General features: G+C 33.0%; 1 protein-coding gene across 1 annotated transcript in view; it reads right to left on the minus strand.

Moving 5' to 3' along the window:
* Nucleotides 1–9,162, minus strand: part of LOC145263248 (uncharacterized) — a 242,350-nt gene extending 233,188 nt beyond the window's left edge. Inside the window, exon 1 of the mRNA XM_080120335.1 lies at nucleotides 9,048–9,162. Within this exon, the coding sequence (XP_079976461.1) occupies nucleotides 9,048–9,132 (85 nt within the window). The 5' untranslated portion in view covers nucleotides 9,133–9,162. The remainder of the gene's footprint in view (nucleotides 1–9,047) is intronic.
* Nucleotides 9,163–17,785: the final 8,623 nt, after the last annotated feature.

Raw genomic sequence — 17,785 nt, forward strand, 5'->3', positions numbered from 1 at the left:
AGTTCACTGCTTTCCAGTTTTAAACTAACAAAAACATTAAATATTAATGAAAGAAGCTAAATCATATATATATATATATATATATATATATATATATATATATATATATATATATATATATATATATATATGTATGTATGTCGGCTTTACATTGTTTAGCTTCTTTCATTAATGTTTACTATTTTTGTTAGTTTAAAATGTGGATGCATTCTGAATAATAACTGAGAACTATTCTATACTTCTGGACTGGCTATAGGCCGAAACAATTGTACGCAAATATTGCTCATCAGACTATTTAAATTAATTTTGAAATGATTAATAACATATGTGTATATTCATTCACAGCTGAAAACTAATGAAAACTAATATATATATATATATATATATATATATATATATAGCAAAATATTCTTTTAATATTTATTCGAGGGTAAGCACATTTGGTCGCTAGAAACAGCCATCTGTTTCAGTCAAGGCGACATCGATATGATACGATCATGAACCATTCGACGAAAAAAGACTGAATTCTTCAAGAACAAAAAAAAACTATAAAATTTCGAGCTCTCTAAAGGAAGGACAAAAATGAAGAAATCGCATTTCAAACTTTTTAGAAAACCGTTTCAAAATTACTACATCAAGATTTGTAGACAATATAAATTTGAAAGTATTAAAGTGGGCCGTATATTACCAGAACAGTGGATTGTGTAAATGGTTAGGGGAGTTAACTTAGTCTGTTTATAAGCTAATTTGTCAGTGTCGAAAAAAGGGGTTTGCAAATGTGTTTGGTGACCCAACAAGTCTTGTGTCAGAAAAAGTTAAAGATTAGGGAAGAGAGTGTCTTACTTAAAGAGTCGGTTCATCAGGAATTTGTGTATGTTTGACTTGATACATTCAAGCTTTAGTCAGATGGGCAACAGGCATACTTAAATATAGATTGGAATTGGGTTGTTCTGGGTTTACCTTATGAATTTGCAAATTCAAGAGTTGAAGATTGGTACCAGTGTTAAGGAGATGTGCGGGCGAACTGTCTCCATAAGGCAGGAAGAACACAATAAAAATTCCAGGCGATCAAAAGAATAATAAGTCGGTCTCGGGAAAGGTGATCTAAGCTATAACCAGGCAAACAAAACTAAACAATGGACATCCCGGGATTTGGAACGACCTGTATCCATAACGTCAGTCGGTAATGTGACAGACATAAAACCAGCAAATGTGCAATAAACAAGCTGGCGAGAAAATTGGTTAACAGGTCGAAGTGATACCAATAAAAAGAGGAGAGCGAAGCAAAGCAACAATCAGACGGACAGAAGCGCGACAGAGATTTACACAGTTTGCGACACACACTCTGCCACTAACTCCCACCGCCGTCATTTTGTTAAATTTATATTTAATATATAGGAAAAAAACAAAGTTTTTATTATAAACAAAGTGTCTCGTATTCAATCAGAAATGAAATAACTGTCCATTTTATTTAGCTAGATAATCACCTGCAAGACATATATGAAACACCATGCCAGAACAGTAATGGTAAACATGCATATACTAAACAGATTTCTTCGACAATATACTCATGAAGAAGATCGGAAGTTACATCGACCGAACCGTTGTGAAAATTACAATCAAGATGAGAACTAGTCGAAAGAATTAAAATTACATGACAGCCGAAGAAGTTGAGAATATGGAACAAATGTCAATACGAGCAAGTTACTAAAACATGTTAAAAAACACTTTGAAAAAGAGTTAAAAACATTTAATTTGAAAAGGAAACACTAAATAAGTGGATAGTCTTATATATATATATATAAATATATATATATATATATATATATATATATATATATATATATATATATATATAAATACGTACATATACGAATGCGCACCTACACACATACACATATAGGCAGATAAAAGAAAGTGGATAAATAAAAATGCAATAAAATCATAAAATGCATTAGTTTTGAAGATTAGTAAACCTTTTCGGATCTAAAACAATTGTCTTCTTCCCGGCTGTATACATATACATGCATACATATAGTTTTATAAATATTGAACGATATACTAAAGGGGAGAAAAATAGAGAAGTTACATATTAGTATATGTACATATATAGCATGAAAGTTAGTTAGATTAGGTTAGATATAGTTATATGTACGTTTACATTACAGAATTCACAGGATACATATATATATAACATAAAGAATAGAACCTAGGATACATACACATGACAAATATGGATGTCTCTGAAATAAAAATATATAGTTATTTATGTGTGCTTGGAAGGGTAGATACTTAGTATAGGCGAATCATGGACAGAATGAAAGGGATGAACAAGTATATGGCAGCAGAGAGATAAGTGTCATTAAACCATACTAATAATAATAATACATAATAATTCACATCACATAAGGATTGAGAGTATGCAGATGGCATATTAGTATTATCAATATGTATGTATTCAAATAGGATTTAAGTCTTCGGATAAGATTACGGGTTGAAAGGAGGCGTTTCTTATAGTGTTTGCAATTGACAGAGTTTCGTGTTTTTAGTTAGGAGCTTATCGCTCTCTCAAAATATGGTAATATATAGTTTCTCATTAAGGCATAGGTAGCTAGGTGAATTAATAGATGTAAAGGTGTTTGCTCTATTTAGGATATTCAAATTTATAATTGATGAAAATCCCTGTTGAATTAATTAATTTAGTATTTAGATAGTCATGGTGTGTCTGTATAGTCTGCATATTCAAAGGGGGATTTGTATTCTGTATATATTTCCTTGAATGTATTAGTTGCCATGACAATATGATATGTTTTGTTATCAGGGGTTTTTAGTAGCAAGGATAGCTTTGTAAACAACGTAGGTTACTAGGTTGTTTCTTTTAAGGGGACATTCATACTTTCTTCTACAATTGCATAATTTAGTTAATTTGGGTGTATTTCTATTAATGCGATTTGATATTTTGTTGTCATGTTTTTTTTATTATGTTTTTCTAAATTATCATATTTTTTATATGTATATATATATATACATATATATATAAATATATATATATATATATATATATATATATATATATATTTGTGAGGTCGATTCTGGCTTGAGGTAATTGGTTGTCTAGCGGCACTGATGAACTGTGATATAATACTGTATGTGGATGACTATAACGATCTCTATCTTGAGTTGGATAGTGATATACAAACTGCCAAAAGGGTATTGTGTAAATAAATCGAGCTTAGGCATTTGGAAGATGTCAAAATATTGTTAAATCTAAACCTGCATTGCAGTAACCGAATACCGTAATGGCGAGAAACATTGACTGTCGTTCGGGCGGTCGAGTTTTGATCCTGTCTAAATGTAGTTGCTGTTCTAGCCACACTGATTAGCTGTGATACAGCCGAACAGTATTGTATGTGGATAACTATATACATATATATATATATATATATATATATATATATATATATATATATCATAATTTTCTTGGGGGTACAACACTTTACTAAGGCAATCATGAAAGGAAGACGTATTTAAAAAAATGCCGTGTTGGGGAGAGTAAGTGAACAATTCACCAACCAAATTAGTTAAACTGTTGAAGGATGTTATTTTGCTTCAAATGTTCGTGTTGTGTATAATAAAAAACACATTAATGGCTTCCAATAAAAAAGATGTTCTACTCCCTCATCATATTAGTAATATCATTTATTCATTTAAATGTGGTTGCGGTGTCGACTACGTAGATCGAACGTCTTTAAAATCGGTAAGTCGCATACAACGACATGTATCGAGCAAAATCAGGGATGGAACATTCCTACCTACCGACGCTATAAAGAACATATATGGATCCGCTATAACGGAACACTTAATTAAATATCGGGATTGTGCAACGAACTTTCACCTGGACTCTTTCTCCGTATTGAGTCGAGCTCACTCCGTATATCATCGAAAAGTCTCGGAGTTCATGTTCGCCTTAGGAAGCCTTCCCTTTGTAGACAAAAGGACTGCTTGTTGGGTTTGAACTTTATCAGCCTCTAAAATTCACGATTTCCCTTGCTCCCGTCTCTTTTTTTTTTTTTTAGATTTTATCATTAAGAAAAACAAATTACTAAAAAATAAATCACTCGATCCCAATTTTGATGAGTGAGGGCGAAACATGTCAATTGACTCGTTTTGATTTTTTTTCTATTTCCCTACTTTTATTTTTTAGTCGCTATCCATTTTCCTTTTCTTCTCGGTCTTCTTTTTAATATAAAATGAATTCCGAAGGAATACGTCTTCCCTTCATGATTGCCTTAATATATATATATATATATATATATATATATGTATGTGTGTGTGTGTGTGTGTCAAGGCCGGAAACCACTTGAGGATAAGAATTACTGTGTGTAGGTTGCTAATGAAGACAACAGCGTATTTATTGTCATAAGTGGATATTAGGAATAACTGTCAGCTGAGAAGGATCTCGTCACATTGCACTTGGACGTCAGCTGGAAAGCAAGCCAAGCAGAAAAAAAGTTCAACGTGCGGATAGTGATAAGAAAATAATTTTTAGATTTAGGCGCAAATAGAGATTTTGGGAAATTGGTGATAGTGGATTTCGCTGGAAGTGTGTTTCTATAAAAGAGTGTTACAGGAGGGAGCTCAGACGAATACTTGCTATAAAATAACGACAGAGCAGAATCAGGCTCGCAACGTCTCAAAACGGGCATCAGCTATAAGGTTTCAATGCTGGGTTTGAACTCTGTCAACGCAGAATAAATCTCCGAGCAGCTCATGACAAAATGACGATAAGGTACACCATTCTAAGACTACGTGTATCTTTTACAGTTGATAATTGCATGAAAAGTGAGATATTGATCTTGGCAACGGAGTTGATGTACGTGTTCCATTTGCGTTCAGGTGTAACAATCAGTTCAATCTCTTTCTCTCTCTCACTCTCTCTCTCTCTATCTGGTATATATATATATATATATATATATATATTTAGCTTTATATATATATATAGCTTATATATATGATGATTGCAACGTCTTGTCAGACGAGTGCCACTCCCTCAGACACTGAAAGTTCATGAGCCCGAAAAATGACATATAGTCCTGCCAGCGAATTCACATGCTCAAGCAGACATGACACTAAAGACGGTCATTGTTATACATACATATATATACAATCACCCACACATATACATGCGTACATACACGATACACAAAACGCACACATACATATACATACACACACATGCAAACATAAACAGGACGGTCATTGGTATACATACATATAAATGTATACATGCATACATAGCATACGTACATACATACATATCTATAAGCATACGCTCATATATACCCATGTACATACACAATGCATAATAGACAAACATACACATACATACCCACATTCATACATATACACCCACATATACAAATACATACACACATATACTTACACATACATATACGCACACATATGCACATATATATACATAAACTTACCTACATATACATACACATCCATATACATTAATTAATACACATCCACACATACATGCACACATACAAATACATATACATACTCACTTGCATACATACACGTACATGCATATACACACATACATGCGTACAAACATTTATAAATGTATATATGTACACACAAAAACATATATACACATAGACACATATACATGCATATTGCACATAGATATAAATACATATAAACTCACATGTACATATATAAATATACACACACATACATATATAAATATACATACGCATACATAGAGACAAATAATGATGGCAGAATAATTGTTACATGCATTCAGCATTACAGGCGTACACACGTCACAGCTTTTTTATCGCAACAGGACTTTTTTTTATAATAGACAAATACCTGAGGGAGTATCTATACAAAGATGATGTTACAGAGTTTTAGCTTTATACGACAGCTAAATCTCTCTCTCGGTTCAAAATGTTCACATCCAGCAACAAGCAAGAACAAGATAGCTAGCAACAAGTCAAACTGCAGACCAGCTTAATTCGGGTACTGGTCTCCTGCTTTCTTTTTTTTAAATAAAAAGTTTTGTTGTTGAGACAGACAGTTTTGGAATAATAACTGACGATGATATAAACAAATTCACACATGTTTTCACAAATAAACTCAGCGACGGATAGTCAAAATGTAAACTAAGTCCACCGACATAAATTAAAAACGCTTACATTTTTTTTTAAATAAAAAGTTTATATATATATATATTTATATATATATATATTTATATATATATATATATATATATATATATATATATATATATAAAAGAATACGAAAAGTATAAAAGCTTATAACTTTTCTTTATTCGTTTTTAATTGGTGAATACAAAATAAAATTATGAAAAAGAATTTAAAAACGTTTTTTATAAGTACATAATTTTCGACCGGTCCTTCACTCTTCATCGGTGTACTATATATATATATATATATATATATATATATATATATATATATATATATATATATATATATATATATATATATATAAGCTAAACGTCTGTGTGAGTGTCTGGTCACGAATAGGCTCCTATATGGTTGACTATTTAAAAAAAAAACTGATTACATACAATGATAGAAGATGTATCGAGACACAGGTATGGGTATGTTCGATTTGGCAGAACGTTGGTTCATTAAAATTGTGGTGTCTGCGTTCGTGCCTGTACCACAAAGAATGGAAATAAAAAATTTAAAAATTAAAAAAAAACGTTTACAAGTGTTTTTATATATAGATGTGCATAATAATATTTGATAAATATGTTTTTACTTAAATGGGGATGGTATAATAAAATTGTGGGGTCTGCGTTCGCGCCTGGCCTCCATAATCGAAAGAGGCACACACTTTAATAAAGACTTTTCATATCTATCTGCGTAAGTATACTTTGATAATTATGTTTCAGTTTGAAGAAATATGGTATAATAAAGTTATGGGGTGTTCGTTCGAGCCTGACCTCCATAGAATGAAAATATGTCACAAAGTTTAACAAGGTTTTTCTAATATAGATCCACATAATATTGTGATAAGTATTTCAGTGTGAACAGGTATGATATAATAAATTATGGGGTTTATCTATTTTATTGTTACTTTCGTAATTGTTTCAGCAATAATTTATATATATATATATATATATATATATATATATATATATATATATATATATATATATATATATATATATATATATACAATTATTGCTGAAACAATTTTTAAATACCTACATACACTAGTGCTTCATTCTTTCGGAAATCCTCAATGCACGGTGTCTCGGTTAATGCCGATCAAGAGATTCGAACCCGGAACAAAGTCACCTCTTACTCTATTAGCAAGGACAAGTCCACACGGTCAACTTAAGCCACGAGACATATAGTTGAGGTTTAAACATGTATTTTTAAATGTCGATGCGTCCATCCATTGTGATCTAATTATTATACCATCATGATTGGCGCATGCGAGATAAGGTGACGGACTTTCATTTCCTCTGTAAAGTGTTCAACAATGGGAAGCGATTTCCTTAAACCGAGAACGTATTATTAAATAACTTCAGACACTACTTTTTAATCCGTTGAGGAATCATATATATATATATATATATATATATATATATATATATATATATATATATATATATATATATATATATATATATATATATACATATATATATATATATATAAATATTTAGAGGTACAGAATTTAAATACAGTTTTAAATATAATGGGCGGAAGTCTAGTGAGAGCTCTTTCAGCTATCACCTCATCAGGAAAAAATCGATATCGTAAAAGTAATAATATTATGTCGAAAGTAAAGGGTTTTGATGGGGAACTATTGAATGCATAGTTCCCCATCAGAACTTAACATTTGGCATAGTATTATTATTTTTACGCTATCGATTTTCTCCTGATGAGATGATAGCTGAAAGAGCTCTCGAGAGACTTCCGCCCATTATATATATATACATATATATATATATATATATATATATATATATATATATATATATATATATATACGCGTCGAGTCGTAGAAATTTCGAGGTTGGTATCTGTAGGCGCAATAATTACCTGGGTGCGAGGCACCCCCAGTCTTAGCTAAGACAAGCATCTAGAAGAAGGTGACTCTTATGTAAAAACCTGCCTTGCACAGTGTGTTTTGTCTTGTGGCAATTATGTACACCGACAAGGGCTATCAGTTATAGCAAAAAGTGTATTTGGTTCTATACTAAGCCTTCACCACTATAAATAAATTATATGTGTGGATTTCTGAACAACTTAGTTGTGGCGAACCTCATACGTCGAATTCTACGGGAGAATCCATCAGACATATATATATATATATATATATATATATATATATATATTTATATATATATATATATCACCTATTACCATATTATAATATTGTTTAATTTAATTCAATATTAATTTGAATAAGTGTTGATTATAGGTTTATATTATATATTGAGAAAAACAACAACAATATATATATATATTGTTGTTGTTTTTCTCAATATATAATATAAACCTATAATCAACACTTATTCAAATACACATTAAATTAAATTAAACAATATTATAATTATAAAACATATATTCCAAAAAAGAACACTAGAATCTAATTACAGTATAAGCTGTTTAGCACACTAGTCGGAAGATTTTAAAAAATCTCTCTTTAGGCTACCGGTACTACGTCCTGTTGTAATCAATACTACCACCTGCGGAGTCAAGGTTCATTTTCCTAAATGTGGAGCTAAGAGGTAGAAATGAACGTTCATTACATAACATGAAATCATCTTTACTGTTGTACTTGTGATGTACTCTATTTTGTAAATGTAAATATATGACCAGGTTCTCATAATACGTTTTACTGTGTTTGTTAAAGAAAATTAAGTATTGGATGTTTGACACAATGTGACATCGTTTAGCCTAGATTACCCCAACTAAAATTATGTTGATACGGTTAATATTTTTGGCTGTTAGTTTATGAGAAATTAATAATTCGAGTAATCATACCTCTGAATAGAAACCACAACATGAAGGAGAGCATCAAGAGTAGGATGCAGCTCGTACGCCTCCGTTTGTTTGCTAACCACCACATGGTTCGAGGATCTACCTTCAAGTGACCGACTCGAGCCTTCATTCATAGGAAAAAAAAAAGAAATATATCTTTTTTATTTATTTTTTTTTTCGTAGGAAACGAAAAGGTAAGTGTATAAAGGAAGGAAAGAAGGTGACGAAATAAAAGAAGAGGAAGGAAAGGAAGAAGAAAAAGAAGAAGGAGGTATACATAGATAGAAATAAATTAGAGCGAGGAAAAAAGAGAGGGAGAGGGGGAAAATGAAAAATCAAAATGACTTCCATTGGATAATGACTTTTACTTTGGTCTTTGATTTCGCGCGCTTAAACCAAAAAAAAAAAAATCCATACGTCAAAAAGGATACGATTTCTTTTTCACAGCTGTTGCTACAACAGCCTTTATAATAGAAAATCAAAACGCCACACCTGCACACACATTTGCACACGTTTACACACATTAACGCACACAAAGGAAAACCCTCCCCATATATATATATATATATATATATATATATATATATATATATATATATGTGTGTGTGTGTGTGTGTGTGTGTGTGTGTGTGTGTGTGTGTGTTTGTGTGTGTGTGTGTGTGTGTATAGGTTCGGTATCTATGTCCGCTTGCGTTAAGTGATGTAAATCAGAAAGATTATGCGTGCATAAATACATAAGAAACGTGCAATCTGTACACATACACACATATTATATACAGTAATTCCTGTGTTCGCAAAGGTGATGTTCTTGGCCCCGTCTCAAAGACTAGCGAAAAACTGCGAATATCGGATGGAAGTTTGAAACGTCTATGTATGAGATTACATACAATAGAAAATGCTTCCTAAATACATTCTTACTAACAAATATACTTATGAAGTAATAATATTGCATGCTGTTTTTCTTTCACTAATATTGTAATGATAATGTAAACTCATTTTAATTAAGATTGCAGCAATATTTTAATCAACACAAACGTTAATACAGAAGGGCATCAGCATATTTACCCATACTTCATTCCCACTTTCTCTTATACATAATTTCACACGTGTATTACTGCATTGCTGTACCGGAAAACATTTTTATGCGTAGCTCATTTAAATTGAAATAGATAATTGAAACTTGACGCAATTTAAAAGCAAACTAATCAGATAAATACAATTCAGGTAATAATTATACAGTAAGTTTAATTTAGTAGGAATATCAAATTTTAAAAAATATTATTAATACTCTTTTTTTTAATTGAATATATTTATTGCGTCTCTTAACCGTATACAGATTCTACTATCTGTATAGTTTTGCTTTATTTAAAGATAATACACTTTTCATGTTCATTCATTAGTTAAAGATTCTCTGTGATCAATGGACTATTTCTATATATCGCATTAGTTTCTTTTTTTAACACTTGGGTCACAACTTATCAAAGTTGGAAGGGTTAAGGAATGTAAGGCGACCAGTTACACAACAGCTCATTGGTCGTTTTTTTTTTGGGGGGGGGGATAATTAGGCAGATTTTTACTATTAAGGGACGGGATAGCAATATCTTCTTCATATTGCACTTGGAGACAACGATCTATTGTCAGTTTATAAGCAGGTTACACTGGAGAGAAGTGTTAGGAAAGAAACTTCGTCCATGGAATCTACGATTTAAGCACCGATCGAGATTGGAGAAATTATTGCTAGCAATTGTAACCCTAAAATATAACCACTCGTTCTAATGAAGTATATTTATACAATGTTCTCTAATCATTAAATATATTTATGATTATTATGGGATGGAAAACATTCCACTAAGATTTAAAATCAAAATTACTCAATAAATAAACTTTTCTATAAATTCTATGGATACTCTAAATAACCATTATTCACTCAACCTTTGTATTCCAATAAATTTCTACTGGAAAACGAAGAAACCTGAAAAATAAGCTACATTACTTTCTAAAATCTTTTAATTTCCTTCAACAGAACGATCTCCTTCCTGAATTTGGAAATATTTTAATTTATCTAAGGAAATCATATTTAAGCAGAAGATGAATTTTGCTGTCAACAAAAATAATATTTTCGGTAAAAGTGTAAACATAAGACTACACATATTTGTATCTATTGATAAAACTAAAATGTATTAAGAACTAAATCTATTTAACTAAAAATCCCTTATTTTCAATGAACTGAACCCATCTTTTAAAGTCGCGGCTCAGCATTCTTTTAATAATATTAATAATTTAGCGAAATCTTAATAAAATTTTTTGAACACACTTAATCATATGAATATTTTAGTTCATGCAACTTCAAGATTCTTTCTTAAAGACCACGAGATTAACTTTTCTAACAACCAATCGATCATATTAATCAGCCGTTTAAAATCAGACCTAGCAGAATTAGAAACATTTTTAGATAAAATGATCCCTTACCTCGTTCTATAACCTTAAGTATAAATCGCATTGAAGCTATATCAACTTCGATATTGATAATTATTATTAGTATTTTCCTCTCCTGCTTAATAAAGCTTTTTTTTGTTACCAACAATTCAGACCCCACCGACTAAGTAATTAAACTCATATTGCCACAAAATATCTTTTGATGTCTTATAACAATGTTTTGACGAAGAATTGTTCGATAGTATAGGAGTTTTCTGACTCAGCCCCACCTATTGATCCAGTTACTCTCATCATTTTAAATGTTCTTTCACTTAAATTCAGAGACATAGATTGAGTAAAGGAGTTATATTGAGGTGATGCTCTTTTCGTTAGTCGGGCAGGAAATATGATATATAATAAAAATATTAATGACATCCGAAATATTTTTTGAAGTATTCAGAATGCCCATCCTGGAGCGTTTAGCACCTAACATAAACACACTTTATATTTTTTTATGTTTATAAATTGTTTAAAAACCCCGAATCAATCATATTAATTATATTTTTCCGTCTGTATCCAATAGAATCCTTAAACTATCAATTGACACATCTATTTTTGGGCCAGAATTCATAACAATGCACTTCTTTGCTAAGAATATTCGCAAGCAATACTGTATTTTCATTACAACTCATATAACTGTAAGAACAATCTGAACATAGTGGCCTATAGTATATCGCTTAACAAAGTAAACTTTAAAACAGAACTAGATAATAGAGTATATTAGACATTTAATTTACAATAATCAATAGCCTAACGTAATATTAAATGATAGCTTTCTCACCAAATTCATCAAACTATATATACCCCTCTTCAATATATTTTTCAAGTCAGCCTTCCACCCATAACATTACTAGAACTTCTTCTCTCCATACAACTTATCTTTTAACCCGTAAGGATTATTGTAACACCAAGAAACCTCACACCTCCATCGGCGTGACGATTTTTACTAATTACGTATCGCATCTCCTTTCAAATATATTTTTAAAGAGGCAATATTAAAAAAAATGAACATTCTAGGTACACTTTTAAAGAATCTTGTAACTAATAATTTTCTTTTAGCCTCAAAATGATTCCGCTTGTAAATGTCTACTTACTATTCCCAAAGCCCAAAATTCTGCAACTTTGCATTCCAGACTCATCTTTAATAATATCCTCTTTTCAAATAAAAGTATTTATATTGTATTTTCCAAAAATGACATTATTTTCTATTTGGCGAAATGAGAGAAAATTTAAGTACGCCCACTTTAATAACCACTGTCCACTCACTACTATATTCTTCTTTATCTTCATAATAAACGGTTTTCTTCTTTCTTTTATCCTCCATATTTTCTATTTCGTGCATCTTTGTATGCATACTTTACTTTCATCTTACGATTCACCATAATTTTATATATATATATATGTCCTTCATGCATATTTGTCTCTCTTTATCCCGACCGGTCTCTCCTTAATTTGTACTTTACTTTTCAAAGGCATCAGTATTATCAAACCACTGACCACCCGAGGATAAGGGTTAAGAGTGTACAGTAGTCAATTGGACAATATATTAATCATTAGTAATAGAAATTCGGTAAATTTGTAAACTTAAGTGGAATCGCTCATCAAGAACTTGTTTGCTTTGAACTTGAAGGCAATCAGATTGTAGTCAGCTGGAAAGCAGGAAAACGGAAGACAGTTCCACAGGTGTGGACTTCTAAGAAAGAAGTTTTGTTCATGGAATCTATGTTTAGGTGTAGGCACGGATAAAGAGTGAGTGGAATTATTGATAGTGTTTTCAGCTGGACAAGGGTTTCTTGTGTAAATTTGGCGAAGGAGGACCATAGATTGAAGCTCAGTCAAGCACTTGCCATGAAAATAACGATAAAGCAGAGACAAACTAACACCATCTGTTCTGTGATATAGAGCTGGCAGGGAAGATGAAAGGGCATCTACGAGGCTACGAAGTGTATTTGAACTCTATCTAGGCAGGACAAGTCCTTTATAGCAGTCCCTACCAAGATGTGGCAACAGTACTCCACCTTTGGATAGACTTGGCTCTTATATAGATAGAGAATTTCATCAGGAGTGAGATATCTACTGGATCGATAGAACGATCCCACCATTTTAACAGCGGCATTGGCAACAGATTTAATGAACGCGTTCCATTTATAATCATAAGTAAAGATCAAGCCCAAAAGCCTATCAAAACATAAGGCCTCTCCATAACGAGAGCCATTCATTTACGTTGTCCAGATGGGATCAAAGCATTGACGATTCAAATATAAAAGCTTGTTTTTAGGTACATTAAAAATAACCAGCCCCTGCTTTCCCCGTTTTAGTACGTGCTCAAGATCAGAGGAGAGAGAATCGGACAGAAATTGGTCGTTTACGGTCTTAGATGTGCTACCATAGATAGTAGTGTCATTTGCATAAATGTCTATGAATGATGTAAGGATGTGATTTGGAAGATAATGTCGATCAGGAAGAGAGTTGGGCCCAGGATGGGCCCATGAGGGACTCCAGCATTAATAATGTTAGCTTCGGAGTTTTGCCCATCAACTACTACTCTTATGAACCTATCAGAAAGAAATGATTTCATAATTGAGAAGACATTTCCAGCTATACCATAGCTGGAGATCATGTGAGGTAAACCTTTATGCCATACTCTATCAAAAACCTTCGATATGTCAAGAACAATTGCCCTAGAAAGGTCTCCTCCGTCGAGAGAATCGCTAATCCTATACGATATAACTGTAAGCATATCTGCTGTAGATATGGCAGAACGGAAACCATAATGTGTGTCACTAACGAGGTCAATTTTTCTGAGATTGTTGATTATTCTCTATTTAACAAAGATTCCAGCAACTTACTCGTGACGCACAGAATATTTATTTGCGTATAAAGAGAGGGATGTGAGCGATCACCTGGATTCTTTAATCCGAGGCATACTGATGAGATTTTCCAGGGTAATGGGAAGCACTTCTCCTTAAGACAAGGTTTTAATAGTTTTGTAAGGATGGGCGCTAGTCCTGTTGAAGTTTTTTGAGTACTATCATTGGAATCAAGGTTTTTGATTAACTTGGTAACATCACGTACATATATTTGTATATCACATAGCGTGTTTTCTGATACAGGAGGGAATATTGGGGGTGACGGTCTTAGTCGCAAAGGATAGAATTAGTGTTACGTTGTGGGTGTTATTTTAGAAGGTACCAAATATGAGAGTATGTTTCCTTGTTCTTATTTAGATGATGATATATATTTGTTGCTGTTCATGTCTTAGAATGATAGAGAGAGGCTTAGGAGTGTTCATGTTGAGTGTTGTCGGATGCTCATATTAGATATATTCATTGTGAGTGTTCATATTGTTGAGATATAGAGACATTGGTTAGATATAGAGACAGGGTGCATATAAAGTGAGAGACAGTTCTGTATATATATATATATATATATACATATATATATATACATATATATATATATATACATATATATATATATACATATATATATATATATATATATATATATATACATATATATATATAATATACAGTGTACGTGTTACTACAGGAGAACCAAGTATGTAATTCAATGAGAGGAGCTTTACGAATATCTTGATAGATAGACAAAAAGTGCGTTTGACATTTACATTTGACGGTTGTACATATTATATAAACACGTTACCTTTCTCGCTGTAATGGTGAACACACAAAGAGGGCGGTTATAAAAAACACCTGATGATACGTTTATTCCTCAACCGGTCGGACAGGATTCTGTATTTTAGGGATTCACAGTTGTTTACATGGTTACCTCTAAACCTCTCGCTTCCCAGAGAGTGCCTTGACTCTAACGGAGAATCGGTCTGATCTCTTCTGCTTCTCCCCACAGACTGATCTTATTTTCTTCTCTCCTGATTGAATCTGAATCGGACTTATCTTACAAAATTCATAACTCATGACGTCACTGGATAATCAAGCGAGTGACTATGAAAACACATAGCACGACGTGTTTAAGCATGCATTGTTATTCACATGTTTCTTACAAAGCCGACACTCTAACCTAATTTTCTGTTTTAAAATTCCTTATTTTAATTTTCATTTTTATAACAGAAACAAAATTCATCATTCCATTCCTTTTTCAATAAACATTTATCTATTTTGTGAACAATGCCCATTCCTCATTCCTTATTTTCAATAACATTCTGTATTTATTTTAACGTATGATTGGAATTCTCAATTCCAAATCTACCTTTGCAAGTTCGAATCCTTGACTATCCTATTTCATATTTAATTTAACTAATTCCCTATTTTTTTTACTTACATGAAAAGAGGACACTCCTTATCCTGTAACAAATAGGATCCTGAACAGAAATGTGCGTTCTATACCAACCATTATCAATGGACCAGAGGTCATCTAGTCAGCATCAGAGAAGGCCAAACTATATACAAAGAACTTTGCAGCTAATTCTACCCTATGCGATGAAGGCCATCAACTCCCCATATTTCCTCCCATAACACAGAACACGCTAAGTAAACTACAAATATCTGTGTATGAGGTCGCCAAGCTAATCAAGAACCTTGATTCTAGTAAAGCTACTGGCTCTGACGGCATCCTGATTATAGTGTTAAAAAAGCTTAAACCAGAACTTGCTCCCATACTTACGAAACTGTTTAAGCGCTGCTTTAAGGAGAAGTGCTTCCGACTCTCTGGAAGACCTCATCAGTATGTCCTGTATTTAAGAATTCAGTTGATAAGTCATCTCCCTCTCAGTACAGACCAATACGTTTCCTGTGTGTTATGAGTAAGTTGCTGGAATCCATATTAAATAGAGAAATAGTCAATCACCTTAGCATAAATAACCTTCTTAGTGATACACAATATGGTTTCCGTTCTGCAAGATCTACCGCAGATGTGCTAACGGTTATATCTCCTTGGATTAGTGAATCTCTTGAAAAAGACTTCCTTTTTATGGCAATTGATCTTGACATATATCAAAGGCCTTCGACAAGGTATGGCATAAGGCCCTACTTCACAAGATGTCCAGCTACAGTATAACTGGGAATGTTTTCTCAATCATTAAATCATTTCTCTCCGATAAGCTCGTAAGAGTTATGGTCGATGGACAAAAATCAGAGGCCTGTAGTATTAATGCTGGAGTCCCTCAAGGGTCAATCCCGGGCCTAACTCTCTTCCTGATCTACATCAATGATCTCCCTAAACACATACTTACATCATTCGTTGACATCTATACTGATGACAACGATCTACGGCAACACATCAAAGGCTGTAAGCGACAAAGTTCTCTCGGATTTTCTCTTCTCTGATCTCGATCGCGTGGTTCAGTGGGGGAAGACGTGGCTGGTTACCTTTAATGCATCTAAAACCAAACTCCTATCTTTACATCATAAACGCTCTGATCCCCATCTGGCATCAATTGAAATGGATGGCTCTCGTCTAGGAGAAGCCCCATGTTTTGACAAGCTTCTGGGTGTGTCTTTTACTCCTGATCTGAAATGGAACGCGTACATCAAGTCTGTTGCCAAGTTTGCTGGAAAGATGGTGGGATCCTTCTATCGCTCCAGAAGATATCTCACTACTGATGCAATTCTTTATCTGTATAAAAGCAAAGTACGTCCAAGTATGGAATACTGCTGCCATATCATGGAAGGAGCTGCATAAAACAGCCTATCCTGCCTTGACAGAGTACAAAATAGATTTCGTGGCTTAGTGGGGGATGCTCTTTTCTCTTCCCGGCAACCTCTCTCCCACAGAAGCCACGTTGCTAGCCTATCTTTGTTTTATCGTTATTTCCATGGCAGGCGCACGTCTGAACTCCAATCTCTGCCCCCCTCGCCAATCTTTAACGAAAAACACCCGTCGAGCTGAATCCACTGGCAAAAAATTTCCCCACTCTTTTCTGTGCCTAAGTCAAAACGTTGATTCCATGAACAAAGCTTCTTTCTTAGAACTGCACGCCTGTGGAACTCTGTTCCGTCTGCCTGCTTCCCACCTGACTACAACCTGGATGTCTTCAAGCCCAACGTAAACAAATTCCTGATGAACCGCCTCCTTAAGTAAACATTTCATTAAATTTCCACACTAGCGTACTGTACTTGCACTAACTCTTACCCCTGAGTGGCTTTCGGCCCTTGATAAGTGGTGATCACATTAGCTGCAAAGTTATTGGCAAATAGTTTAGCTTTGTTTGATGCTGACGAGATTACCTCAGGTCGAGAGATTATAATTGGGATAGAACACACGCTTCTCTTCAGGATTCTGTTGGT

Source organism: Euprymna scolopes, chromosome 3 (assembly GCF_053919585.1).
Source record: "Euprymna scolopes isolate OS-2025 chromosome 3, ASM5391958v1, whole genome shotgun sequence".
NCBI classification, from domain to species: domain Eukaryota; kingdom Metazoa; phylum Mollusca; class Cephalopoda; order Sepiida; family Sepiolidae; genus Euprymna; species Euprymna scolopes.